Below are 26308 nucleotides of genomic sequence, written 5' to 3' on the forward strand. Positions count from 1 at the left end.
CACCTGTGTCTGTGGCTACTAGCGCCTGTGTCTGTGGCTACTAGCGCCTGTGTCTGTGGTTTCTGGCTCCTGTGTCTGTGGCTACTAGTGCCTGTGTCTGTGGTTTCTGGCTCCTGTGTCTGTGGGTACTAGCTCCTGTGTCTGTGGTTACTAGCGCCTGTGTCTGTGGTTACTGGCTCCTGTGTCTGTGGCTACTAGCGCCTGTGTCTGTGGTTACTGGCTCCTGTGTCTGTGGTTACTGGCTCCTGTGTCTGTGGTTACTGGCTCCTGTGTCTGTGGTTACTGGCTCCTGTGTCTGTGGTTACTGGCTCCTGTGTCTGTGGTTACTAGCGCCTGTGTCTGTGGTTACTAGCTCCTGTGTCTGTGGTTACTAGCGCCTGTGTCTGTGGTTACTGGCGCCTCTGTCTGTGGTTACTGGCACCTGTGTCTGTGGTTACTGGCTCCTGTGTCTGTGGTTACTAGCGCCTGTGTCTGTGGTTTCTGGCTCCTGTGTCTGTGGTTTCTGGCTCCTGTGTCTGTGGTTACTGGCTCCTGTGTCTGTGGTTACTAGCGCCTGTGTCTGTGGTTACTGGCTCCTGTGTCTGTGGTTTCTGGCTCCTGTGTCTGTGGTTACTGGCTCCTGTGTCTGTGGCTACTAGTGCCTGTGTCTGTGGTTTCTGGCTCCTGTGTCTGTGGTTTCTGGCTCCTGTGTCTGTGGTTACTGGCTCCTGTGTCTGTGGTTACTAGCGCCTGTGTCTGTGGTTACTGGCTCCTGTGTCTGTGGCTACTAGTGCCTGTGTCTGTGGTTACTGGCTCCTGTGTCTGTGGCTACTAGCGCCTGTGTCTGTGGTTACTGGCTCCTGTGTCTGTGGTTTCTGGCACCTGTGTCTGTGGTTACTAGCGCCTGTGTCTGTGGTTACTGGCGCCTCTGTCTGTGGTTACTGGCACCTGTGTCTGTGGTTACTGGCGCCTCTGTCTGTGGTTACTGGCACCTGTGTCTGTGGTTACTGGCGCCTGTGTCTGTGGTTACTGGCTCCTGTGTCTGTGGCTACTAGCTCCTGTGTCTGTGGTTACTGGCTCCTGTGTCTGTGGTTACTGGCTCCTGTGTCTGTGGTTACTGGCGCCTGTGTCTGTGGTTACTGGCTCCTGTGTCTGTGGTTACTGGCTCCTTTGTCTGTGGTTACTGGCTCCTTTGTCTGTGGTTACTGGCGCCTGTGTCTGTGGTTACTGGCTCCTGTGTCTGTGGTTACTGGCTCCTGTGTCTGTGGTTACTGGCTCCTGTGTCTGTGGTTACTGGCTCCTGTGTCTGTGGTTACTGGCTCCTGTGTCTGTGGCTACTAGTGCCTGTGTCTGTGGCTACTAGTGCCTGTGTCTGTGGTTACTGGCTCCTGTGTCTGTGGTTTCTGGCTCCTGTGTCTGTGGTTACTGGCGCCTGTGTCTGTGGTTACTGGCTCCTGTGTCTGTGGTTACTGGCTCCTGTGTCTGTGGTTACTGGCTCCTGTGTCTGTGGTTACTGGCTCCTGTGTCTGTGGTTTCTGGCTCCTGTGTCTGTGGTTACTAGCGCCTGTGTCTGTGGTTACTGGCGCCTGTGTCTGTGGTTACTGGCTCCTGTGTCTGTGGCTACTAGCGCCTGTGTCTGTGGTTACTGGCTCCTGTGTCTGTGGCTACTAGCGCCTGTGTCTGTGGTTACTGGCGCCTGTGTCTGTGGTTACTGGCTCCTGTGTCTGTGGTTACTAGCGCCTGTGTCTGTGGTTACTGGCTCCTGTGTCTGTGGTTACTGGCTCCTGTGTCTGGTTACTGGCACCTGTGTCTGTGGTTACTGGCTCCTGTGTCTGGTTACTGGCGCCTGTGTCTGTGGTTACTGGCTCCTGTGTCTGTGGTTACTGGCTCCTGTGTCTGTGGTTACTAGCTCCTGTGTCTGTGGTTACTAGCTCCTGTGATTGTGGTTACTGGCTCCTGTGTCTGTGGTTACTGGCGCCTGTGTCTGTGGTTACTGGCGCCTCTGTCTGTGGTTACTAGCTCCTGTGTCTGTGGCTACTAGCGCCTGTGTCTGTGGTTACTAGCGCCTGTGTCTGTGGTTTCTGGCTCCTGTGTCTGTGGCTACTAGTGCCTGTGTCTGTGGTTACTGGCTCCTGTGTCTGTGGTTTCTGGCTCCTGTGTCTGTGGTTTCTGGCTCCTGTGTCTGTGGGTAGTAGCTCCTGTGTCTGTGGTTACTAGCGCCTGTGTCTGTGGTTACTAGCTCCTGTGTCTGTGGTTACTGGCTCCTGTGTCTGTGGTTACTAGCGCCTGTGTCTGTGGTTACTAGCTCCTGTGTCTGTGGTTACTAGCGCCTGTGTCTGTGGTTACTGGCGCCTCTGTCTGTTGTTACTGGCACCTGTGTCTGTGGTTACTAGCGCCTGTGTCTGTGGTTTCTGGCTCCTGTGTCTGTGGCTACTAGTGCCTGTGTCTGTGGTTTCTGGCTCCTGTGTCTGTGGTTTCTGGCTCCTGTGTCTGTGGGTACTAGCTCCTGTGTCTGTGGTTACTAGCGCCTGTGTCTGTGGTTACTGGCGCCTGTGTCTGTGGTTACTAGCTCCTGTGTCTGTGGTTACTAGCTCCTGTGTCTGTGGTTACTAGCTCCTGTGTCTGTGGTTACTGGCTCCTGTGTCTGTGGCTACTAGTGCCTGTGTCTGTGGTTACTGGCGCCTCTGTCTGTGGTTACTGGCACCTGTGTCTGTGGCTACTAGCGCCTGTGTCTGTGGCTACTAGCGCCTGTGTCTGTGGTTTCTGGCTCCTGTGTCTGTGGCTACTAGTGCCTGTGTCTGTGGTTTCTGGCTCCTGTGTCTGTGGGTACTAGCTCCTGTGTCTGTGGTTACTAGCGCCTGTGTCTGTGGTTACTGGCTCCTGTGTCTGTGGTTTCTGGCTCCTGTGTCTGTGGGTACTAGCTCCTGTGTCTGTGGTTACTAGCGCCTGTGTCTGTGGTTACTGGCTCCTGTGTCTGTGGTTACTAGCGCCTGTGTCTGTGGTTTCTGGCTCCTGTGTCTGTGGCTACTAGTGCCTGTGTCTGTGGTTTCTGGCTCCTGTGTCTGTGGGTACTAGCTCCTGTGTCTGTGGTTACTGGCTCCTGTGTCTGTGGTTACTAGCGCCTGTGTCTGTGGTTACTAGCTCCTGTGTCTGTGGCTACTAGCGCCTGTGTCTGTGGTTTCTGGCTCCTGTGTCTGTGGGTACTAGCTCCTGTGTCTGTGGCTACTAGTGCCTGTGTCTGTGGTTTCTGGCTCCTGTGTCTGTGGGTACTAGCTCCTGTGTCTGTGGTTACTAGCGCCTGTGTCTGTGGTTACTGGCTCCTGTGTCTGTGGCTACTAGCGCCTGTGTCTGTGGGTACTAGCTCTTGTGTCTGTGGGTACTAGCTCCTGTGTCTGGTTACTGGCTCCTGTGTCTGTGGTTTCTGGCGCCTGTGTCTGTGGTTACTGGCGCCTGTGTCTGTGGTTACTGGCACCTGTGTCTGGTTACTAGCGCCTGTGTCTGTGGTTACTGGCTCCTGTGTCTGGTTACTGGCTCCTGTGTCTGTGGTTACTAGCGACTGTGTCTGTGGCTACTAGCTCCTGTGTCTGGTTACTGGCTCCTGTGTCTGGTTACTGGCTCCTGTGTCTGTGGTTACTAGCTCCTGTGTCTGTGGTTACTAGCGACTGTGTCTGTGGTTACTGGCTCCTGTGTCTGTGGCTACTAGCTCCTGTGTCTGTGGTTACTGGCGACTGTGTCTGTGGTTACTGGCTCCTGTGTCTGTGGCTACTAGCTCCTGTGTCTGGTTACTGGCGCCTGTGTCTGGTTACTGGCGCCTGTGTCTGTGGTTACTGGCTCCTGTGTCTGTGGTTACTAGCGCCTGTGTCTGTGGTTACTGGCTCCTGTGTCTGTGGTTACTGGCTCCTGTGTCTGGTTACTGGCGCCTGTGTCTGTGGTTACTGGCTCCTGTGTCTGTGGTTACTGGCTCCTGTGTCTGTGGTTACTAGCGCCTGTGTCTGTGGTTACTGGCTCCTGTGTCTGTGGCTACTAGTGCCTGTGTCTGTGGTTACTGGCTCCTGTGTCTGTGGCTACTAGCGCCTGTGTCTGTGGCTACTAGCTCCTGTGTCTGTGGCTACTAGCTCCTGTGTCTGGTTACTGGCACCTGTGTCTGTGGTTACTGGCTCCTGTGTCTGGTTACTGGCGCCTGTGTCTGTGGTTACTAGCTCCTGTGTCTGTGGTTACTAGCTCCTGTGTCTGTGGTTACTGGCTCCTGTGTCTGTGGTTACTGGCTCCTGTGTCTGTGGTTACTAGCTCCTGTGTCTGTGGTTACTAGCTCCTGTGATTGTGGTAACTGGCTCCTGTGTCTGTGGTTACTGGCGCCTGTGTCTGTGGTTACTGGCGCCTCTGTCTGTGGTTACTGGCACCTGTGTCTGTGGTTTCTGGCTCCTGTGTCTGTGGTTTCTGGCTCCTGTGTCTGTGGGTACTACCTCCTGTGTCTGTGGTTACTAGCGCCTGTGTCTGTGGTTACTGGCTCCTGTGTCTGTGGTTACTAGCGCCTGTGTCTGTGGTTTCTGGCTCCTGTGTCTGTGGCTACTAGTGCCTGTGTCTGTGGTTACTGGCTCCTGTGTCTGTGGTTTCTGGCTCCTGTGTCTGTGGTTTCTGGCTCCTGTGTCTGTGGGTACTACCTCCTGTGTCTGTGGTTACTAGCGCCTGTGTCTGTGGTTACTGGCTCCTGTGTCTGTGGTTACTGGCTCCTGTGTCTGTGGTTACTAGCGCCTGTGTCTGTGGTTACTAGCTCCTGTGTCTGTGGTTACTAGCGCCTGTGTCTGTGGTTACTGGCGCCTCTGTCTGTTGTTACTGGCACCTGTGTCTGTGGTTACTAGCGCCTGTGTCTGTGGTTTCTGGCTCCTGTGTCTGTGGCTACTAGTGCCTGTGTCTGTGGTTTCTGGCTCCTGTGTCTGTGGTTTCTGGCTCCTGTGTCTGTGGGTACTAGCTCCTGTGTCTGTGGTTACTAGCGCCTGTGTCTGTGGTTACTGGCGCCTGTGTCTGTGGTTACTAGCTCCTGTGTCTGTGGTTACTAGCTCCTGTGTCTGTGGTTACTGGCTCCTGTGTCTGTGGCTACTAGTGCCTGTGTCTGTGGTTACTGGCGCCTCTGTCTGTGGTTACTGGCACCTGTGTCTGTGGCTACTAGCGCCTGTGTCTGTGGCTACTAGCGCCTGTGTCTGTGGTTTCTGGCTCCTGTGTCTGTGGCTACTAGTGCCTGTGTCTGTGGTTTCTGGCTCCTGTGTCTGTGGGTACTAGCTCCTGTGTCTGTGGTTACTAGCGCCTGTGTCTGTGGTTACTGGCTCCTGTGTCTGTGGCTACTAGCGCCTGTGTCTGTGGTTACTGGCTCCTGTGTCTGTGGTTACTGGCTCCTGTGTCTGTGGTTACTGGCTCCTGTGTCTGTGGTTACTGGCTCCTGTGTCTGTGGTTACTGGCTCCTGTGTCTGTGGTTACTAGCGCCTGTGTCTGTGGTTACTAGCTCCTGTGTCTGTGGTTACTAGCGCCTGTGTCTGTGGTTACTGGCGCCTCTGTCTGTGGTTACTGGCACCTGTGTCTGTGGTTACTGGCTCCTGTGTCTGTGGTTACTAGCGCCTGTGTCTGTGGTTTCTGGCTCCTGTGTCTGTGGTTTCTGGCTCCTGTGTCTGTGGTTACTGGCTCCTGTGTCTGTGGTTACTAGCGCCTGTGTCTGTGGTTACTGGCTCCTGTGTCTGTGGTTACTGGCTCCTGTGTCTGTGGTTTCTGGCTCCTGTGTCTGTGGTTTCTGGCTCCTGTGTCTGTGGTTACTGGCTCCTGTGTCTGTGGTTACTAGCGCCTGTGTCTGTGGTTACTGGCTCCTGTGTCTGTGGCTACTAGTGCCTGTGTCTGTGGTTACTGGCTCCTGTGTCTGTGGCTACTAGCGCCTGTGTCTGTGGTTACTGGCTCCTGTGTCTGTGGTTTCTGGCACCTGTGTCTGTGGTTACTAGCGCCTGTGTCTGTGGCTACTAGCGCCTGTGTCTGTGGTTTCTGGCTCCTGTGTCTGTGGCTACTAGTGCCTGTGTCTGTGGTTTCTGGCTCCTGTGTCTGTGGGTACTAGCTCCTGTGTCTGTGGTTACTAGCGCCTGTGTCTGTGGTTACTGGCTCCTGTGTCTGTGGCTACTAGTGCCTGTGTCTGTGGTTTCTGGCTCCTGTGTCTGTGGGTACTAGCTCCTGTGTCTGTGGTTACTAGCGCCTGTGTCTGTGGTTTCTGGCTCCTGTGTCTGTGGTTTCTGGCTCCTGTGTCTGTGGTTACTGGCTCCTGTGTCTGTGGTTACTAGCGCCTGTGTCTGTGGTTACTGGCTCCTGTGTCTGTGGTTACTGGCTCCTGTGTCTGTGGCTACTAGTGCCTGTGTCTGTGGTTTCTGGCTCCTGTGTCTGTGGTTTCTGGCTCCTGTGTCTGTGGTTACTGGCTCCTGTGTCTGTGGTTACTAGCGCCTGTGTCTGTGGTTACTGGCTCCTGTGTCTGTGGCTACTAGTGCCTGTGTCTGTGGTTACTGGCTCCTGTGTCTGTGGCTACTAGCGCCTGTGTCTGTGGTTACTGGCTCCTGTGTCTGTGGTTTCTGGCACCTGTGTCTGTGGTTACTAGCTCCTGTGTCTGTGGTTACTGGCTCCTGTGTCTGTGGTTACTAGCACCTGTGTCTGTGGTTACTGGCTCCTGTGTCTGTGGTTACTGGCTCCTGTGTCTGTGGTTACTGGCACCTGTGTCTGTGGTTACTGGCGCCTGTGTCTGTGGTTACTGGCTCCTGTGTCTGTGGCTACTAGCTCCTGTGTCTGTGGTTACTGGCTCCTGTGTCTGTGGTTACTGGCTCCTGTGTCTGTGGTTACTGGCGCCTGTGTCTGTGGTTACTGGCTCCTGTGTCTGTGGTTACTGGCTCCTTTGTCTGTGGTTACTGGCTCCTTTGTCTGTGGTTACTGGCGCCTGTGTCTGTGGTTACTGGCTCCTGTGTCTGTGGTTACTGGCTCCTGTGTCTGTGGTTACTGGCTCCTGTGTCTGTGGCTACTAGTGCCTGTGTCTGTGGCTACTAGTGCCTGTGTCTGTGGTTACTGGCTCCTGTGTCTGTGGTTTCTGGCTCCTGTGTCTGTGGTTACTGGCGCCTGTGTCTGTGGTTACTGGCTCCTGTGTCTGTGGTTACTGGCTCCTGTGTCTGTGGTTACTGGCTCCTGTGTCTGTGGTTACTGGCTCCTGTGTCTGTGGTTTCTGGCTCCTGTGTCTGTGGTTACTAGCGCCTGTGTCTGTGGTTACTGGCGCCTGTGTCTGTGGTTACTAGCGCCTGTGTCTGTGGTTTCTGGCTCCTGTGTCTGTGGCTACTAGCGCCTGTGTCTGTGGTTACTGGCTCCTGTGTCTGTGGCTACTAGCGCCTGTGTCTGTGGTTACTGGCGCCTGTGTCTGTGGTTACTGGCTCCTGTGTCTGTGGTTACTAGCGCCTGTGTCTGTGGTTACTGGCTCCTGTGTCTGTGGTTACTGGCTCCTGTGTCTGGTTACTGGCACCTGTGTCTGTGGTTACTGGCTCCTGTGTCTGGTTACTGGCGCCTGTGTCTGTGGTTACTGGCTCCTGTGTCTGTGGTTACTGGCTCCTGTGTCTGTGGTTACTAGCTCCTGTGTCTGTGGTTACTAGCGCCTGTGTCTGTGGTTACTGGCTCCTGTGATTGTGGTTACTGGCTCCTGTGTCTGTGGTTACTGGCGCCTGTGTCTGTGGTTACTGGCGCCTCTGTCTGTGGTTACTAGCTCCTGTGTCTGTGGCTACTAGCGCCTGTGTCTGTGGTTACTAGCGCCTGTGTCTGTGGTTTCTGGCTCCTGTGTCTGTGGCTACTAGTGCCTGTGTCTGTGGTTACTGGCTCCTGTGTCTGTGGTTTCTGGCTCCTGTGTCTGTGGTTTCTGGCTCCTGTGTCTGTGGGTAGTAGCTCCTGTGTCTGTGGTTACTAGCGCCTGTGTCTGTGGTTACTAGCTCCTGTGTCTGTGGTTACTGGCTCCTGTGTCTGTGGTTACTGGCTCCTGTGTCTGTGGTTACTGGCTCCTGTGTCTGTGGTTACTGGCTCCTGTGTCTGTGGCTACTAGCGCCTGTGTCTGTGGTTACTGGCTCCTGTGTCTGTGGCTACTAGCGCCTGTGTCTGTGGTTACTGGCGCCTGTGTCTGTGGTTACTGGCTCCTGTGTCTGTGGTTACTAGCGCCTGTGTCTGTGGTTACTGGCTCCTGTGTCTGTGGTTACTGGCTCCTGTGTCTGGTTACTGGCACCTGTGTCTGTGGTTACTGGCTCCTGTGTCTGGTTACTGGCGCCTGTGTCTGTGGTTACTGGCTCCTGTGTCTGTGGTTACTGGCTCCTGTGTCTGTGGTTACTAGCTCCTGTGTCTGTGGTTACTAGCTCCTGTGATTGTGGTTACTGGCTCCTGTGTCTGTGGTTACTGGCGCCTGTGTCTGTGGTTACTGGCGCCTCTGTCTGTGGTTACTAGCTCCTGTGTCTGTGGCTACTAGCGCCTGTGTCTGTGGTTACTAGCGCCTGTGTCTGTGGTTTCTGGCTCCTGTGTCTGTGGCTACTAGTGCCTGTGTCTGTGGTTACTGGCTCCTGTGTCTGTGGTTTCTGGCTCCTGTGTCTGTGGTTTCTGGCTCCTGTGTCTGTGGGTAGTAGCTCCTGTGTCTGTGGTTACTAGCGCCTGTGTCTGTGGTTACTAGCTCCTGTGTCTGTGGTTACTGGCTCCTGTGTCTGTGGTTACTAGCGCCTGTGTCTGTGGTTACTAGCTCCTGTGTCTGTGGTTACTAGCGCCTGTGTCTGTGGTTACTGGCGCCTCTGTCTGTTGTTACTGGCACCTGTGTCTGTGGTTACTAGCGCCTGTGTCTGTGGTTTCTGGCTCCTGTGTCTGTGGCTACTAGTGCCTGTGTCTGTGGTTTCTGGCTCCTGTGTCTGTGGTTTCTGGCTCCTGTGTCTGTGGGTACTAGCTCCTGTGTCTGTGGTTACTAGCGCCTGTGTCTGTGGTTACTGGCGCCTGTGTCTGTGGTTACTAGCTCCTGTGTCTGTGGTTACTAGCTCCTGTGTCTGTGGTTACTAGCTCCTGTGTCTGTGGTTACTGGCTCCTGTGTCTGTGGCTACTAGTGCCTGTGTCTGTGGTTACTGGCGCCTCTGTCTGTGGTTACTGGCACCTGTGTCTGTGGCTACTAGCGCCTGTGTCTGTGGCTACTAGCGCCTGTGTCTGTGGTTTCTGGCTCCTGTGTCTGTGGCTACTAGTGCCTGTGTCTGTGGTTTCTGGCTCCTGTGTCTGTGGGTACTAGCTCCTGTGTCTGTGGTTACTAGCGCCTGTGTCTGTGGTTACTGGCTCCTGTGTCTGTGGCTACTAGCGCCTGTGTCTGTGGTTTCTGGCTCCTGTGTCTGTGGCTACTAGTGCCTGTGTCTGTGGTTTCTGGCTCCTGTGTCTGTGGGTACTAGCTCCTGTGTCTGTGGTTACTGGCTCCTGTGTCTGTGGTTACTAGCGCCTGTGTCTGTGGTTACTAGCTCCTGTGTCTGTGGCTACTAGCGCCTGTGTCTGTGGTTTCTGGCTCCTGTGTCTGTGGGTACTAGCTCCTGTGTCTGTGGCTACTAGTGCCTGTGTCTGTGGTTTCTGGCTCCTGTGTCTGTGGGTACTAGCTCCTGTGTCTGTGGTTACTAGCGCCTGTGTCTGTGGTTACTGGCTCCTGTGTCTGTGGCTACTAGCGCCTGTGTCTGTGGGTACTAGCTCTTGTGTCTGTGGGTACTAGCTCCTGTGTCTGGTTACTGGCTCCTGTGTCTGTGGTTTCTGGCGCCTGTGTCTGTGGTTACTGGCGCCTGTGTCTGTGGTTACTGGCACCTGTGTCTGGTTACTAGCGCCTGTGTCTGTGGTTACTGGCTCCTGTGTCTGGTTACTGGCTCCTGTGTCTGTGGTTACTAGCGACTGTGTCTGTGGCTACTAGCTCCTGTGTCTGGTTACTGGCTCCTGTGTCTGGTTACTGGCTCCTGTGTCTGTGGTTACTAGCGACTGTGTCTGTGGTTACTGGCTCCTGTGTCTGTGGTTACTGGCTCCTGTGTCTGTGGTTACTAGCGACTGTGTCTGTGGTTACTGGCTCCTGTGTCTGTGGCTACTAGCTCCTGTGTCTGTGGTTACTGGCGACTGTGTCTGTGGTTACTGGCTCCTGTGTCTGTGGCTACTAGCTCCTGTGTCTGGTTACTGGCGCCTGTGTCTGGTTACTGGCGCCTGTGTCTGTGGTTACTGGCTCCTGTGTCTGTGGTTACTGGCTCCTGTGTCTGGTTACTGGCGCCTGTGTCTGTGGTTACTGGCTCCTGTGTCTGTGGTTACTGGCTCCTGTGTCTGTGGTTACTAGCGCCTGTGTCTGTGGTTACTGGCTCCTGTGTCTGTGGCTACTAGTGCCTGTGTCTGTGGTTACTGGCTCCTGTGTCTGTGGCTACTAGCGCCTGTGTCTGTGGCTACTAGCTCCTGTGTCTGTGGCTACTAGCTCCTGTGTCTGGTTACTGGCACCTGTGTCTGTGGTTACTGGCTCCTGTGTCTGGTTACTGGCGCCTGTGTCTGTGGTTACTAGCTCCTGTGTCTGTGGTTACTAGCTCCTGTGTCTGTGGTTACTGGCTCCTGTGTCTGTGGTTACTGGCTCCTGTGTCTGTGGTTACTAGCTCCTGTGTCTGTGGTTACTAGCTCCTGTGATTGTGGTAACTGGCTCCTGTGTCTGTGGTTACTGGCGCCTGTGTCTGTGGTTACTGGCGCCTCTGTCTGTGGTTACTGGCACCTGTGTCTGTGGTTTCTGGCTCCTGTGTCTGTGGTTTCTGGCTCCTGTGTCTGTGGGTACTACCTCCTGTGTCTGTGGTTACTAGCGCCTGTGTCTGTGGTTACTGGCTCCTGTGTCTGTGGTTACTAGCGCCTGTGTCTGTGGTTTCTGGCTCCTGTGTCTGTGGCTACTAGTGCCTGTGTCTGTGGTTACTGGCTCCTGTGTCTGTGGTTTCTGGCTCCTGTGTCTGTGGTTTCTGGCTCCTGTGTCTGTGGGTACTACCTCCTGTGTCTGTGGTTACTAGCGCCTGTGTCTGTGGTTACTGGCTCCTGTGTCTGTGGTTACTGGCTCCTGTGTCTGTGGTTACTAGCGCCTGTGTCTGTGGTTACTAGCTCCTGTGTCTGTGGTTACTAGCGCCTGTGTCTGTGGTTACTGGCGCCTCTGTCTGTTGTTACTGGCACCTGTGTCTGTGGTTACTAGCGCCTGTGTCTGTGGTTTCTGGCTCCTGTGTCTGTGGCTACTAGTGCCTGTGTCTGTGGTTTCTGGCTCCTGTGTCTGTGGTTTCTGGCTCCTGTGTCTGTGGGTACTAGCTCCTGTGTCTGTGGTTACTAGCGCCTGTGTCTGTGGTTACTGGCGCCTGTGTCTGTGGTTACTAGCTCCTGTGTCTGTGGTTACTAGCTCCTGTGTCTGTGGTTACTGGCTCCTGTGTCTGTGGCTACTAGTGCCTGTGTCTGTGGTTACTGGCGCCTCTGTCTGTGGTTACTGGCACCTGTGTCTGTGGCTACTAGCGCCTGTGTCTGTGGCTACTAGCGCCTGTGTCTGTGGTTTCTGGCTCCTGTGTCTGTGGCTACTAGTGCCTGTGTCTGTGGTTTCTGGCTCCTGTGTCTGTGGGTACTAGCTCCTGTGTCTGTGGTTACTAGCGCCTGTGTCTGTGGTTACTGGCTCCTGTGTCTGTGGCTACTAGCGCCTGTGTCTGTGGTTACTGGCTCCTGTGTCTGTGGTTACTGGCTCCTGTGTCTGTGGTTACTGGCTCCTGTGTCTGTGGTTACTGGCTCCTGTGTCTGTGGTTACTGGCTCCTGTGTCTGTGGTTACTAGCGCCTGTGTCTGTGGTTACTAGCTCCTGTGTCTGTGGTTACTAGCGCCTGTGTCTGTGGTTACTGGCGCCTCTGTCTGTGGTTACTGGCACCTGTGTCTGTGGTTACTGGCTCCTGTGTCTGTGGTTACTAGCGCCTGTGTCTGTGGTTTCTGGCTCCTGTGTCTGTGGTTTCTGGCTCCTGTGTCTGTGGTTACTGGCTCCTGTGTCTGTGGTTACTAGCGCCTGTGTCTGTGGTTACTGGCTCCTGTGTCTGTGGTTACTGGCTCCTGTGTCTGTGGTTTCTGGCTCCTGTGTCTGTGGTTTCTGGCTCCTGTGTCTGTGGTTACTGGCTCCTGTGTCTGTGGTTACTAGCGCCTGTGTCTGTGGTTACTGGCTCCTGTGTCTGTGGCTACTAGTGCCTGTGTCTGTGGTTACTGGCTCCTGTGTCTGTGGCTACTAGCGCCTGTGTCTGTGGTTACTGGCTCCTGTGTCTGTGGTTTCTGGCACCTGTGTCTGTGGTTACTAGCGCCTGTGTCTGTGGCTACTAGCGCCTGTGTCTGTGGTTTCTGGCTCCTGTGTCTGTGGCTACTAGTGCCTGTGTCTGTGGTTTCTGGCTCCTGTGTCTGTGGGTACTAGCTCCTGTGTCTGTGGTTACTAGCGCCTGTGTCTGTGGTTACTGGCTCCTGTGTCTGTGGCTACTAGTGCCTGTGTCTGTGGTTTCTGGCTCCTGTGTCTGTGGGTACTAGCTCCTGTGTCTGTGGTTACTAGCGCCTGTGTCTGTGGTTTCTGGCTCCTGTGTCTGTGGTTTCTGGCTCCTGTGTCTGTGGTTACTGGCTCCTGTGTCTGTGGTTACTAGCGCCTGTGTCTGTGGTTACTGGCTCCTGTGTCTGTGGTTACTGGCTCCTGTGTCTGTGGCTACTAGTGCCTGTGTCTGTGGTTTCTGGCTCCTGTGTCTGTGGTTTCTGGCTCCTGTGTCTGTGGTTACTGGCTCCTGTGTCTGTGGTTACTAGCGCCTGTGTCTGTGGTTACTGGCTCCTGTGTCTGTGGCTACTAGTGCCTGTGTCTGTGGTTACTGGCTCCTGTGTCTGTGGCTACTAGCGCCTGTGTCTGTGGTTACTGGCTCCTGTGTCTGTGGTTTCTGGCACCTGTGTCTGTGGTTACTAGCTCCTGTGTCTGTGGTTACTGGCTCCTGTGTCTGTGGTTACTAGCACCTGTGTCTGTGGTTACTGGCTCCTGTGTCTGTGGTTACTGGCTCCTGTGTCTGTGGTTACTGGCACCTGTGTCTGTGGTTACTGGCGCCTGTGTCTGTGGTTACTGGCTCCTGTGTCTGTGGCTACTAGCTCCTGTGTCTGTGGTTACTGGCTCCTGTGTCTGTGGTTACTGGCTCCTGTGTCTGTGGTTACTGGCGCCTGTGTCTGTGGTTACTGGCTCCTGTGTCTGTGGTTACTGGCTCCTTTGTCTGTGGTTACTGGCTCCTTTGTCTGTGGTTACTGGCGCCTGTGTCTGTGGTTACTGGCTCCTGTGTCTGTGGTTACTGGCTCCTGTGTCTGTGGTTACTGGCTCCTGTGTCTGTGGCTACTAGTGCCTGTGTCTGTGGCTACTAGTGCCTGTGTCTGTGGTTACTGGCTCCTGTGTCTGTGGTTTCTGGCTCCTGTGTCTGTGGTTACTGGCGCCTGTGTCTGTGGTTACTGGCTCCTGTGTCTGTGGTTACTAGCTCCTGTGTCTGTGGTTACTGGCTCCTGTGTCTGTGGTTACTGGCTCCTGTGTCTGTGGTTACTGGCTCCTGTGTCTGTGGTTTCTGGCTCCTGTGTCTGTGGTTACTAGCGCCTGTGTCTGTGGTTACTGGCGCCTGTGTCTGTGGTTACTAGCGCCTGTGTCTGTGGTTTCTGGCTCCTGTGTCTGTGGCTACTAGCGCCTGTGTCTGTGGTTACTGGCTCCTGTGTCTGTGGCTACTAGCGCCTGTGTCTGTGGTTACTGGCGCCTGTGTCTGTGGTTACTGGCTCCTGTGTCTGTGGTTACTAGCGCCTGTGTCTGTGGTTACTGGCTCCTGTGTCTGTGGTTACTGGCTCCTGTGTCTGGTTACTGGCACCTGTGTCTGTGGTTACTGGCTCCTGTGTCTGGTTACTGGCGCCTGTGTCTGTGGTTACTGGCTCCTGTGTCTGTGGTTACTGGCTCCTGTGTCTGTGGTTACTAGCTCCTGTGTCTGTGGTTACTAGCGCCTGTGTCTGTGGTTACTGGCTCCTGTGATTGTGGTTACTGGCTCCTGTGTCTGTGGTTACTGGCGCCTGTGTCTGTGGTTACTGGCGCCTCTGTCTGTGGTTACTAGCTCCTGTGTCTGTGGCTACTAGCGCCTGTGTCTGTGGTTACTAGCGCCTGTGTCTGTGGTTTCTGGCTCCTGTGTCTGTGGCTACTAGTGCCTGTGTCTGTGGTTACTGGCTCCTGTGTCTGTGGTTTCTGGCTCCTGTGTCTGTGGTTTCTGGCTCCTGTGTCTGTGGGTAGTAGCTCCTGTGTCTGTGGTTACTAGCGCCTGTGTCTGTGGTTACTAGCTCCTGTGTCTGTGGTTACTGGCTCCTGTGTCTGTGGTTACTAGCGCCTGTGTCTGTGGTTACTAGCTCCTGTGTCTGTGGTTACTAGCGCCTGTGTCTGTGGTTACTGGCGCCTCTGTCTGTTGTTACTGGCACCTGTGTCTGTGGTTACTAGCGCCTGTGTCTGTGGTTTCTGGCTCCTGTGTCTGTGGCTACTAGTGCCTGTGTCTGTGGTTTCTGGCTCCTGTGTCTGTGGTTTCTGGCTCCTGTGTCTGTGGGTACTAGCTCCTGTGTCTGTGGTTACTAGCGCCTGTGTCTGTGGTTACTGGCGCCTGTGTCTGTGGTTACTGGCTCCTGTGTCTGTGGTTACTAGCTCCTGTGTCTGTGGTTACTGGCTCCTGTGTCTGTGGCTACTAGTGCCTGTGTCTGTGGTTACTGGCGCCTCTGTCTGTGGTTACTGGCACCTGTGTCTGTGGCTACTAGCGCCTGTGTCTGTGGTTTCTGGCTCCTGTGTCTGTGGCTACTAGTGCCTGTGTCTGTGGTTTCTGGCTCCTGTGTCTGTGGGTACTAGCTCCTGTGTCTGTGGTTACTGGCTCCTGTGTCTGGTTACTGGCTCCTGTGTCTGTGGTTACTGGCTCCTGTGTCTGTGGTTACTGGCTCCTGTGTCTGTGGTTTCTGGCGCCTGTGTCTGTGGTTACTGGCGCCTGTGTCTGTGGTTACTAGTGCCTGTGTCTGTGGTTTCTGGCTCCTGTGTCTGTGGGTACTAGCTCCTGTGTCTGTGGTTACTAGCGCCTGTGTCTGTGGTTTCTGGCTCCTGTGTCTGTGGCTACTAGCGCCTGTGTCTGTGGTTACTGGCTCCTGTGTCTGTGGGTACTAGCTCCTGTGTCTGTGGTTTCTGGCTCCTGTGTCTGTGGGTACTAGCTCCTGTGTCTGTGGTTTCTGGCTCCTGTGTCTGTGGTTACTAGCGCCTGTGTCTGTGGTTACTGGCTCCTGTGTCTGTGGTTTCTGGCGCCTGTGTCTGTGGTTACTGGCGCCTGTGTCTGTGGTTACTGGCTCCTGTGTCTGTGGTTACTGGCGCCTGTGTCTGTGGTTACTGGCTCCTGTGTCTGTGGCTACTAGCTCCTGTGTCTGTGGCTACTAGCTCCTGTGTCTGGTTACTGGCTCCTGTGTCTGTGGTTACTGGCTCCTGTGTCTGGTTACTGGCTCCTGTGTCTGTGGTTACTGGCTCCTGTGTCTGTGGTTTCTGGCGCCTGTGTCTGTGGTTACTGGCGCCTGTGTCTGTGGTTACTGGCTCCTGTGTCTGTGGTTACTGGCGCCTGTGTCTGTGGTTACTGGCTCCTGTGTCTGTGGCTACTAGCTCCTGTGTCTGTGGCTACTAGCTCCTGTGTCTGGTTACTGGCTCCTGTGTCTGTGGTTACTGGCTCCTGTGTCTGTGGTTACTGGCTCCTGTGTCTGTGGTTACTAGCGCCTGTGTCTGTGGTTACTGGCTCCTGTGTCTGTGGTTTCTGGCGCCTGTGTCTGTGGTTACTGGCGCCTGTGTCTGTGGTTACTGGCTCCTGTGTCTGTGGTTACTGGCGCCTGTGTCTGTGGTTACTGGCTCCTGTGTCTGTGGCTACTAGCTCCTGTGTCTGTGGCTACTAGCTCCTGTGTCTGGTTACTGGCTCCTGTGTCTGTGGTTACTAGCGACTGTGTCTGTGGTTACTGGCTCCTGTGTCTGTGGCTACTAGCTCCTGTGTCTGTGGTTACTGGCGACTGTGTCTGTGGTTACTGGCTCCTGTGTCTGTGGCTACTGGCTCCTGTGTCTGTGGCTACTAGCGCCTGTGTCTGGTTACTAGCGCCTGTGTCTGTGGTTACTGGCTCCTGTGTCTGGTTACTGGCTCCTGTGTCTGTGGTTACTGGCTCCTGTGTCTGTGGTTACTGGCTCCTGTGTCTGTGGTTACTGGCTCCTGTGTCTGTGGTTACTGGCGCCTGTGTCTGTGGTTACTGGCTCCTGTGTCTGTGGTTACTGGCGCCTGTGTCTGTGGTTACTGGCTCCTGTGTCTGTGGCTACTAGCTCCTGTGTCTGTGGCTACTAGCTCCTGTGTCTGGTTACTGGCTCCTGTGTCTGTGGTTACTGGCTCCTGTGTCTGGTTACTGGCTCCTGTGTCTGTGGTTACTGGCTCCTGTGTCTGTGGTTTCTGGCGCCTGTGTCTGTGGTTACTGGCGCCTGTGTCTGTGGTTACTGGCTCCTGTGTCTGTGGCTACTAGCTCCTGTGTCTGTGGCTACTAGCTCCTGTGTCTGGTTACTGGCTCCTGTGTCTGTGGTTACTGGCTCCTGTGTCTGTGGTTTCTGGCGCCTGTGTCTGTGGTTACTGGCGCCTGTGTCTGTGGTTACTGGCTCCTGTGTCTGTGGCTACTAGCTCCTGTGTCTGTGGCTACTAGCTCCTGTGTCTGGTTACTGGCTCCTGTGTCTGTGGTTTCTGGCTCCTGTGTCTGTGGTTACTGGCTCCTGTGTCTGTGGTTACTGGCTCCTGTGTCTGTGGTTACTGGCGCCTGTGTCTGTGGTTACTGGCTCCTGTGTCTGTGGCTACTAGCTCCTGTGTCTGTGGCTACTAGCTCCTGTGTCTGGTTACTGGCTCCTGTGTCTGTGGTTACTGGCTCCTGTGTCTGTGGTTACTGGCTCCTGTGTCTGTGGTTACTAGCGCCTGTGTCTGTGGTTACTGGCTCCTGTGTCTGTGGTTTCTGGCGCCTGTGTCTGTGGTTACTGGCGCCTGTGTCTGTGGTTACTGGCTCCTGTGTCTGTGGTTACTGGCGCCTGTGTCTGTGGTTACTGGCTCCTGTGTCTGTGGCTACTAGCTCCTGTGTCTGTGGCTACTAGCTCCTGTGTCTGGTTACTGGCTCCTGTGTCTGTGGTTACTAGCGACTGTGTCTGTGGTTACTGGCTCCTGTGTCTGTGGCTACTAGCTCCTGTGTCTGTGGTTACTGGCGACTGTGTCTGTGGTTACTGGCTCCTGTGTCTGTGGCTACTGGCTCCTGTGTCTGTGGCTACTAGCGCCTGTGTCTGGTTACTAGCGCCTGTGTCTGTGGTTACTGGCTCCTGTGTCTGGTTACTGGCTCCTGTGTCTGTGGTTACTGGCTCCTGTGTCTGTGGTTACTGGCTCCTGTGTCTGTGGTTACTGGCTCCTGTGTCTGTGGTTACTGGCTCCTGTGTCTGGTTACTGGCTCCTGTGTCTGTGGTTACTGGCTCCTGTGTCTGTGGTTACTAGCGCCTGTGTCTGTGGTTACTGGCTCCTGTGTCTGTGGTTACTGGCTCCTGTGTCTGTGGTTACTGGCTCCTGTGTCTGTGGTTACTGGCTCCTGTGTCTGGTTACTGGCTCCTGTGTCTGTGGTTACTGGCTCCTGTGTCTGTGGTTACTAGCGCCTGTGTCTGTGGTTACTGGCTCCTGTGTCTGTGGTTACTGGCTCCTGTGTCTGTGGTTACTAGCTCCTGTGTCTGTGGTTACTGGCTCCTGTGTCTGTGGTTACTGGCTCCTGTGTCTGTGGTTACTGGCTCCTGTGTCTGTGGTTACTGGCTCCTGTGTCTGTGGCTACTAGCTCCTGTGTCTGTGGTTACTGGCTCCTGTGTCTGGTTACTGGCTCCTGTGTCTGTGGTTACTAGCGACTGTGTCTGTGGTTACTAGCTCCTGTGTCTGTGGTTACTAGCTCCTGTGTCTGTGGTTACTGGCTCCTGTGTCTGTGGTTACTGGCTCCTGTGTCTGTGGTTACTGGCTCCTGTGTCTGTGGTTACTAGCGCCTGTGTCTGTGGTTACTGGCACCTGTGTCTGTGGTTACTGGCTCCTGTGTCTGTGGCTACTAGCTCCTGTGTCTGTGGTTACTGGCTCCTGTGTCTGTGGTTACTGGCTCCTGTGTCTGTGGTTACTGGCTCCTGTGTCTGTGGTTACTGGCGACTGTGTCTGTGGTTACTGGCTCCTGTGTCTGTGGCTACTAGCTCCTGTGTCTGTGGTTTCTGGCTCCTGTGTCTGTGGTTACTGGCGACTGTGTCTGTGGTTACTGGCTCCTGTGTCTGTGGTTACTAGCTCCTGTGTCTGTGGTTACTAGCTCCTGTGTCTGTGGTTACTGGCTCCTGTGTCTGTGGTTACTAGCTCCTGTGTCTGTGGTTACTGGCTCCTGTGTCTGTGGCTACTAGCTCCTGTGTCTGTGGCTACTAGCTCCTGTGTCTGGTTACTGGCTCCTGTGTCTGGTTACTGGCGACTGTGTCTGTGGTTACTGGCTCCTGTGTTACTAGTGCCTGTGTCTGTGGTTACTAGTGCCTGTGAGGAGAGAAGTTACTCACTTTCCGGTAAGTGTTGGGACACATCAGCCAGTGGTGGGAACCTGGGCACCATGTTCTCTAGATGGTAGAGGAACGTCTCACAGGCCGGTTCTCCCTTCTGTAGTATGATGTTTATCAGCTTCTCAGCTCTCTCTGCTGGGGTCACAGCCTCGTACTGATCTATGTAATCCTGGAGAGTAATAAGGTGGAGAGAGTCCAGCTCATCACACAAACCGTCCACGTTCTCCTCATACACTTCTCCTAATTTCCATCTCAGCTGTTTAATAGTCCGTGAAGCGTCTCTGATAGGAACCAGTTTTTTCTGAGGTTCACAGTCTGAAAAGAAGTATAAACACAGTAATTGGTCTGCATACATACTCTACAATGATTTACCTGGATTGGTTATTAAATAAAATTCTGTAACAAACAGGAGTCATTAGTATGCAGAAATTGTCTGCGTATACAGTGATTACTTATCACCATTAAGAATTGATTTGACTATTCTTTTAGATGGAACAATTGGTTTTAAATATGATTAGATATTTATTATATTCAGAGTACAGGGTTTGAGAGCATTTTAAGAACTCACTGCAGTTTTGTTTCTATGGTGTTAATGATACTCAAACTTGTTTTTTACATAAATCAAAATTTATCATTACAAATCTGATTGTATTGTAACATACTTTATATTACTATAATCAGCTGATTTTAGAATGTTACTACATACAGCCCAGGATGTAGTGAAGTCCGACCGAGGTAATGTCAAAGCATTTCAGAAAGGACAATGGCATTCACAAATAGAATAGAGTGTCATAGCAGGCAAAGACGTAACTAGACATTTTAGTGACCTGTGCCAGAGAGATAATTGGTGCCCCCTTCCAAATTTAAATTAGGGACAGTGTGTACCAAAGGGCGTGGCTTCATGGTGAAGGGGCATGGTCACAAAATAATATCAATTCATATTACGTCACAGATTACTCTCTATTATTCAAATTATGCCATACAGTAGTGCCACTTACACACATTAGACCAGGGAGAGCCCCTATCACATATTACACAAGGTAGAGTCCCCATTTACATATTACTACAGGTAAAGCCCCTTTTACATATTAAGCCAGGGAGAGCTACTGTACTTATACACATTACTCCAGGGAGAGAGAGTGTGTGTGTGTGTTATACTGACGTCTGGTTTAAGAGCAGCACCTTCTATCGGCCGGCTGTCTCTGTCCTCCTCTCCTTCCTGTTCCAACACTGAGGCTCTACACGTCGCAAGGGCACTGTGGGTGGGCTGGGAGAGACGTCATCTCTCGTAGAAGATGCCAGAGGGAAAGAAGGGGGAGCCACAAGGGGGAGATGGGGGGAGAAGAGGTAGCCAGGTAATGCAGCTGAGCTAAAATCTTGACTATGGTGTCGTGACACCTTTTTCCGGCCCTGCTCACAAGTTAAATACCAAGAAGTACCGTATATTGCAAACTTATATATTTGATCTTTAATTTTGGGTGATAGGATGTCACTATAACTCTCCAATATGTCAAAGAACTTTTCTGTCTTTTCTGTCAGGTGCCTTGACAAAGACCCAATTAGGGGAGAAACGCGTTGGCGGCAGCAGGTGGATGTGGTCACGATCCGACAACGGCAGAACACATTCAGTGACGAGAGGAGAAGCAGAGCGGTTAGAAGCGCGTGCAGCGCCGGGAGGTTCACAGCCGGAGGACAGCCAGCGGAGGGAACGGCAGTGTTTTACGGGTAACACAATTCCCGAGTAGAGAGCCCCCGCTAAAGAGATCGGCGTCCAGCGGTTTCTGGTGAGCTCTCACCTGGGTGAATATCCATCTAGTCCAGAACCTAACTGCTAGCCCGAATGTGCACTGAATGCTGTGGAAGATATTTTTTATGCAGTGGATTGTGCAAAGTGCAAATCCTGTTTTAAACGGTGGATCTTTTTAAAATAAAGTGTGTTTTTTTCAACTTTTATGACATTTGTATCGAACAAATTCATTTCTGGAGTGAACATATTATAGACTATTATTGCATGAATATCGTGGTACATATTGGAGTGGCAGTATAAATACTGTGAAGTATATCAGATTTTTTATTCCTAGTGGAATGGATTTTTTACAGTTAATTCTAAGCTGTGATATCCCTGAAAGACTGATTATAAGAGCAGCGCTGTGAAAGACTTTATTAATTTGTGTTATTCAAAAGTTTTTGCTTAAGCAGTTCTGAGGCTGATCTGCTATATATAAAGTAACACAGCTGCAAGCTGAAAGAAGCGCTTTTAAAGGGGACTGGCATTCTTCTTTGTTTGGTTTGGACTTCTACATAATGCATCCTAAAGAGATGAAAAGGTTTGTCCTTGAATAACAATTCATCAGTTGCAGCAGGGGAAATGTGGAGATGAGATGGAATAATGCCAAAGAGTTCATTCCGAATTGAGTGCCAAAAAGTTAACCAAGGAGGCCTCTGCATAAGCTTTAACAGGTTGGGTTTAAAATGCCAGCGGGGGGTCAGAATGCTGACTGCGGCATCCCGAAGATCAGAATCTGAACAGGGGAAGGTAAGGATTCTTACCTTCTCCCGCTGGCCCCTAACCCTCCCTTCTAGCAGCCTAAACCTAACCCTTCCACCCCCGCAGCCTAATATATCCCACTAGTGCCTTAACCTAATCCCCCCTCCCTGCAGCTTAAACCTTACCCCCTACCCGCAGCCTAACCCTCCATGGGGGTGCCTAAAGCTAACCCCCCTACAAGCAGCCTAAACCTGGGGCTGCAGCCTAACCCTCCCCCTGCAGCCTATGTATATTATTGTAGCAGTCAGTATTTGCACAGAATATTTGTATGCTGTGCACACAGGCCACTGAATCCAGTGGCCCACACCAGACATGCACCCATTTCTTTAATAGTCACCTCTTCGAAGTCCCCTATCGGCAGCAGCAAGAGCAGAAATCATCATTGGGAAAATGGCGTGGGGGACACAGTACAGAAATCAATGGAAAACTGTCCATCGTGCCATTTCTCCAGAGGTCTGCACATGCATAATACAGTCTGAGGGTGTAATTCAGACCTGATCACATCTGCAAATTTGTTAGAAAACAGGCAAAACCATGGGCCTAATTCAGACCTGGTCATAGCCCTATTCATACGGTCATTAAAATTTATGAAACAGCTCATGACTGCTGCACTTGGGGGACCATTTCTTCTTCAATGCATTTCCTTTATTCTCTCACAACTATTTTATTTTTCATGACACTTATTTACAGGTTACGGGTACGGCCATGGGGTCCAGGTTTGCCCCACAGCTATGCAAACCTATACATGGGAAACCTGGAGGAGACCCATGTATGGGGAGGATGATGGGCGACGTCCCTGGTCTTCTATGGCCGTTATATTGATGATTTATTTATTATTTGGATAGGGACTTCCTCTGTCACTAATCTTAATCACAACTGTCACAACGTATCCATCACTTCTGTATATAATAGGAATCGGTCGACTTTCTGGATGTGACACTCAAGATATTAAATAATCAGATTATCACCTCCAATTACATTAAACCCGTTAGTACACATTCCTATCTTCATTATCGAAGTGCACATCGTGCACCCTGAAAACGGAATATTCCAAAAGGACAATTAATGTGCCTCAGGCGAAATTGTTCTAACTTTGACACCTTTTCACAACAAGCTAATGACATGATAGAATCTCTCAGACAGAGAGATTATCCTGATCTATTATTACAACAAGCCTATTCTGAGGTATGCAAAATGGATAGGATGAGTCTTCTTCAGATAAAACCACCACAGAGAACTAGTAATGAGATAAATAGGGAATTTGCATTCATTTCCAAATATAAAAATTGTGCACAGGAGCTAAAAACCATAATAGAACGCAACTATAGGGTTCTCAAACAGAATAATCTAGCAGGCAAACCTTTACCCTCAAGACCACAGATAATATATAAGAAAAATAGGTCTTTATAAACAATTTTGGCCCCCAGTCATCTAAGGATAATATACAGACCAGAAACATTGAATGGTTGTGACTGGTTGACAACCAAACCCTTAGGTTTCCGCAAATGTGGGAAAACCAGATGTACCATGCTCAAAATTGACACATAAAACCCCTTATATCACCCTTCCTTTATCAAATAAAATATACACACTTAAATCATTTATGAACTGTGATTCTAAGTATGTTATTTATTAATTAACATGTAGTTGCGGTCTCCGATATGTAGGTCGAACCACAAGACCACTGAGCACCTGTTTTATTGAACATCGCGCAATATTATTAAAAAAATGTCAGACACATAGTGTATCTAGACACTTTTCTTTAAAACACTCTGCTGATCCCATCCACTTGTCTATTATATGCCTTGAACATATTGCTCCAATCCCTATGTCAGGAATCTGCATTTTGCATCACGTCACTTACCGGTGCTCTGATGTGCTGGCCTCCGGAGGTCACATCCTCAGCCTGGCAGCATGTTCCATGATTGCCTGCAATGTGCAGAGACTCTCCAGTGTGTACCCCGCATGTCATACAGCGAGTACCCCAATGTGTTCCCACCATCTCCGTAGTATGGGCGCCGCCATGACACTAACAGTCAGCTGACTTGATGCTATCTACTCCTGAGCACTGGAGTGCTCACATGACTTGATTCTCCAATCCCTGCTGTAAAGGAGGTATATATCCAGAGTTCCTGCTCCGTATCATTGCCTTGAACAACGCGTCACATCCTGTGTACAAGCGTCTCCTGGCTCCAGTCTCCTGTCTTCAGAGTTAGCCCTGTGTCAGTGCTCCATGGAACTACAGGCACCAGCCATCCAGTTCAGTTGCAGTTCCATCTGCATTCTGCTCCAGCATTCACTAGCAGTAAGAGAATCTCTCCAGGTTCTGCATATCATTCTCACCTGTTTGTTATTACTCTGCATTAGCACTGTACTATTCAACCTGTACTAAAGCATCCTGCTTAAAGTTCAGCTGTTTCCTGCAATTACCTAACCTGGCTCTGTTGTTGTATGCAAGCATTGCCTATTGACTGTGTAGTTCTGTTTCAAGTTCCTAGCGGTTTCCAGGCCGATCATTTGCATTATCAATTGCCTATACAATCCTGTTGCAAGTTACTATCGGTTTCCTGGCCGATCATCTGTGTTACCAATTGACTGTATAATCCTGTTCAAGTTACTATCGGTTTCCAGGCCAACCATCTGCGTTACCAATTGCCTATACAATTTCTTTTTCAAGTTACCATCGGTTTCCAGGCCGATCATTGATATTGTCAAGTATTTCTGTAAAGCTCCGTTTCAAGTCATCATCGGCTTCCATGCCAACCATCGTTTATTCCAAGTTGTCACCATCTGTTCCCAGGCCGATAGTCATCTGTTCCTGTTAATCATCGGTTCCCAGGCCGATAGTCATCTGTTCCTGTTAATCATCGGTTCTCAGGCCGATAGTCATCTGATCCAAGTCTCCATCGGTTCCCAGACGATCATCGGTTGCTCCCAGTTACCATCAGTTCTCAGACCGAACTATCTCTAAGTGACTGTTTATTTCAGAGACTCTATCAGCTTCCATGCTGAATCATACAGTACGTTTACATTTACATTGCTCCAGTTACTTGTATTTCCTATGTGTTCTCAATAAATACCATTTGTGCACATGCGCAGGAACTTACTTCAGCCTCCTCGTATCCTCCATCACACCACCACTGACCCACTAGTGCCCCCTCCGGGAACAGACAAAACCCAGACCTGACACCCTAGAGGTGGAGACAGGTTTAACTTACTCAGTTGCCGTGCAGTATATTGATGCCTAAATTTAATTCTTTACATCCTAATGGTCTTAGTAAAGCCATAAGAGTTAAACTCTGTTATCTTAAAAAGACCACATACAAAGTTTGCCTTGCCTCTGGTTTACCTATTTATATTTATTTTCACATTTATATTTATTTTATACTTTATTTTTATTTACATTTATTTTTATTTATATATTTAGATTCTTATTTCATAATGAATTATTGGCTCTTGACTATGTGTTGTCTATTAATTTAATTTCTATTTTTCTGTAACACATTGGGGGAGATTCAAATGTTTGAAAAGTCAGTTGGGTGTCTGTATTTTCCTATCTTAAGGCCCGTACACACTGGTCGATATATCGGCCGTTCTCTTGAACGGCCGATATATCGCGGGACCGTCGGCCAGTGTGTACGGCCGATACGTCTGTGAACTCCGTCGTTCACAGACGTATCGCGTCAGCCGCGCAGCACAGCCGACGGCCAATATATCTACCGATATATTGGCGCGTCGCTGTGTCTGTACGGGGCGGTCGGCCGACCGCCCGTACACATGCTGCGGCGGCCAGCGGTGATTGACAGCTGAACTGGGCGGGCGTGTGTACACGCCCGCCCAGTTCATGACGTCAGTCCCCGACGGATCGGGCAGTGTGTATGCACAACACACTGCCCGATCCGTCCATAGATATTTCTGCAGATCAATTGATCTGCAGATATATCTATTAGTGTGTACCCACCTTAATAGACAGGACACCCAACCGACTTTTCAAACATTTCAATCTCCACCAATGTCTGCATATACATGTACATGAAAAATATATGATATTATATATGACAGAGAGTGATACTCATTTCTTGTAATACCATATTTGTTCAATCATGTAACTTATGATATGTGATACTAGCTCTATACTAACCGACAGTTTAGAATATACATAATTATTTTTATAATAGAAATGTTCTTTACATTGTTTCAATATTATTGTTTGTAATGGCTCCCCGGGTCACCATGGTGACAGACTACGACTTTGCCATTTAGTATTGTAACTTCTGGATGGCAAATATACTGTTGAGCAGGATGCACTATTTGATATGGTAGCGCTCTACATCCATTCATCTAGCTAACCACCACTGTGTGCAGCCAGACCCGGCCGTGACTACATGACCGCATTTGTCTAAAGCACAGGTTCTCAAACTCGGTCCCCAGGACCCCACACGGTCCATGTTTTGCAGGTCACCTGTAGATTTTGAAAATGTGACAGTTGGTGATACACAGTGCAGCTGCTGGGTGACCTGGAAAACGTGAACCGTGTGGGGTCCTGAGGACCGAGTTTGAGAACCACTGGTCTAAAGGAACTGTACTTCCTTGTCAATCAGCTGATCCTCGTTAGCCATTCATTACAAAGGTGTATCTGTATGACTATTGGATAAAGAGAACCATGTGACCAAGGGAGGTCACATGATCGGAACTATACATATTTCTGAATAACATTTATATACTTTGTAAATTTCGTTTTTTTTCGTATTATTTATCTATTCGGGACCAATTATGTTTATAAAAATATATCATCATGGTTTTAATAACGGCTTGTTTAATTATACACACACAGGTGCTATCACTTTAGTCCACTGTACAGGGTATTTAAGGAAATCTCCTAGACATCCCAAATATGCTCCTAAGGAAGCTGGATGTAACCAGTGAAACGTGTTGAACTTAATCATTTGGACCACTACCTGCCTTTTTGGAGAATCACTGCAGCATACCTGTAGCTTCTATACCCCTTCAGCACTGAAAGGATTTATTGCCAGCGGATACTGTATCTCTCGGGGACTGTGAATCCACTAATAGGTACACACCGGTTTTCCACACCTATCAGAGTATGGATAGAAC

The 26308-nt window shown here is 51.2% G+C and overlaps 1 protein-coding gene across 2 annotated transcripts in view; it reads right to left on the reverse strand.

Annotated features, from left to right (window-relative positions):
- The window catches only part of LOC134945727 (interferon-induced very large GTPase 1-like), a 289725-nt gene that overhangs the window by 173960 nt on the left and 89457 nt on the right, over positions 1 to 26308 (reverse strand). For both annotated transcript variants that reach the window (XM_063935178.1, XM_063935179.1), the window contains one exon: positions 18646 to 18960. In XM_063935178.1, the coding sequence (XP_063791248.1) occupies positions 18646 to 18960 (315 nt within the window). The remainder of the gene's footprint in view (positions 1 to 18645; positions 18961 to 26308) is intronic.

The sequence above is a fragment of the Pseudophryne corroboree genome, chromosome 7, assembly GCF_028390025.1.
Source record: "Pseudophryne corroboree isolate aPseCor3 chromosome 7, aPseCor3.hap2, whole genome shotgun sequence".
Lineage (NCBI taxonomy): Eukaryota > Metazoa > Chordata > Amphibia > Anura > Myobatrachidae > Pseudophryne > Pseudophryne corroboree.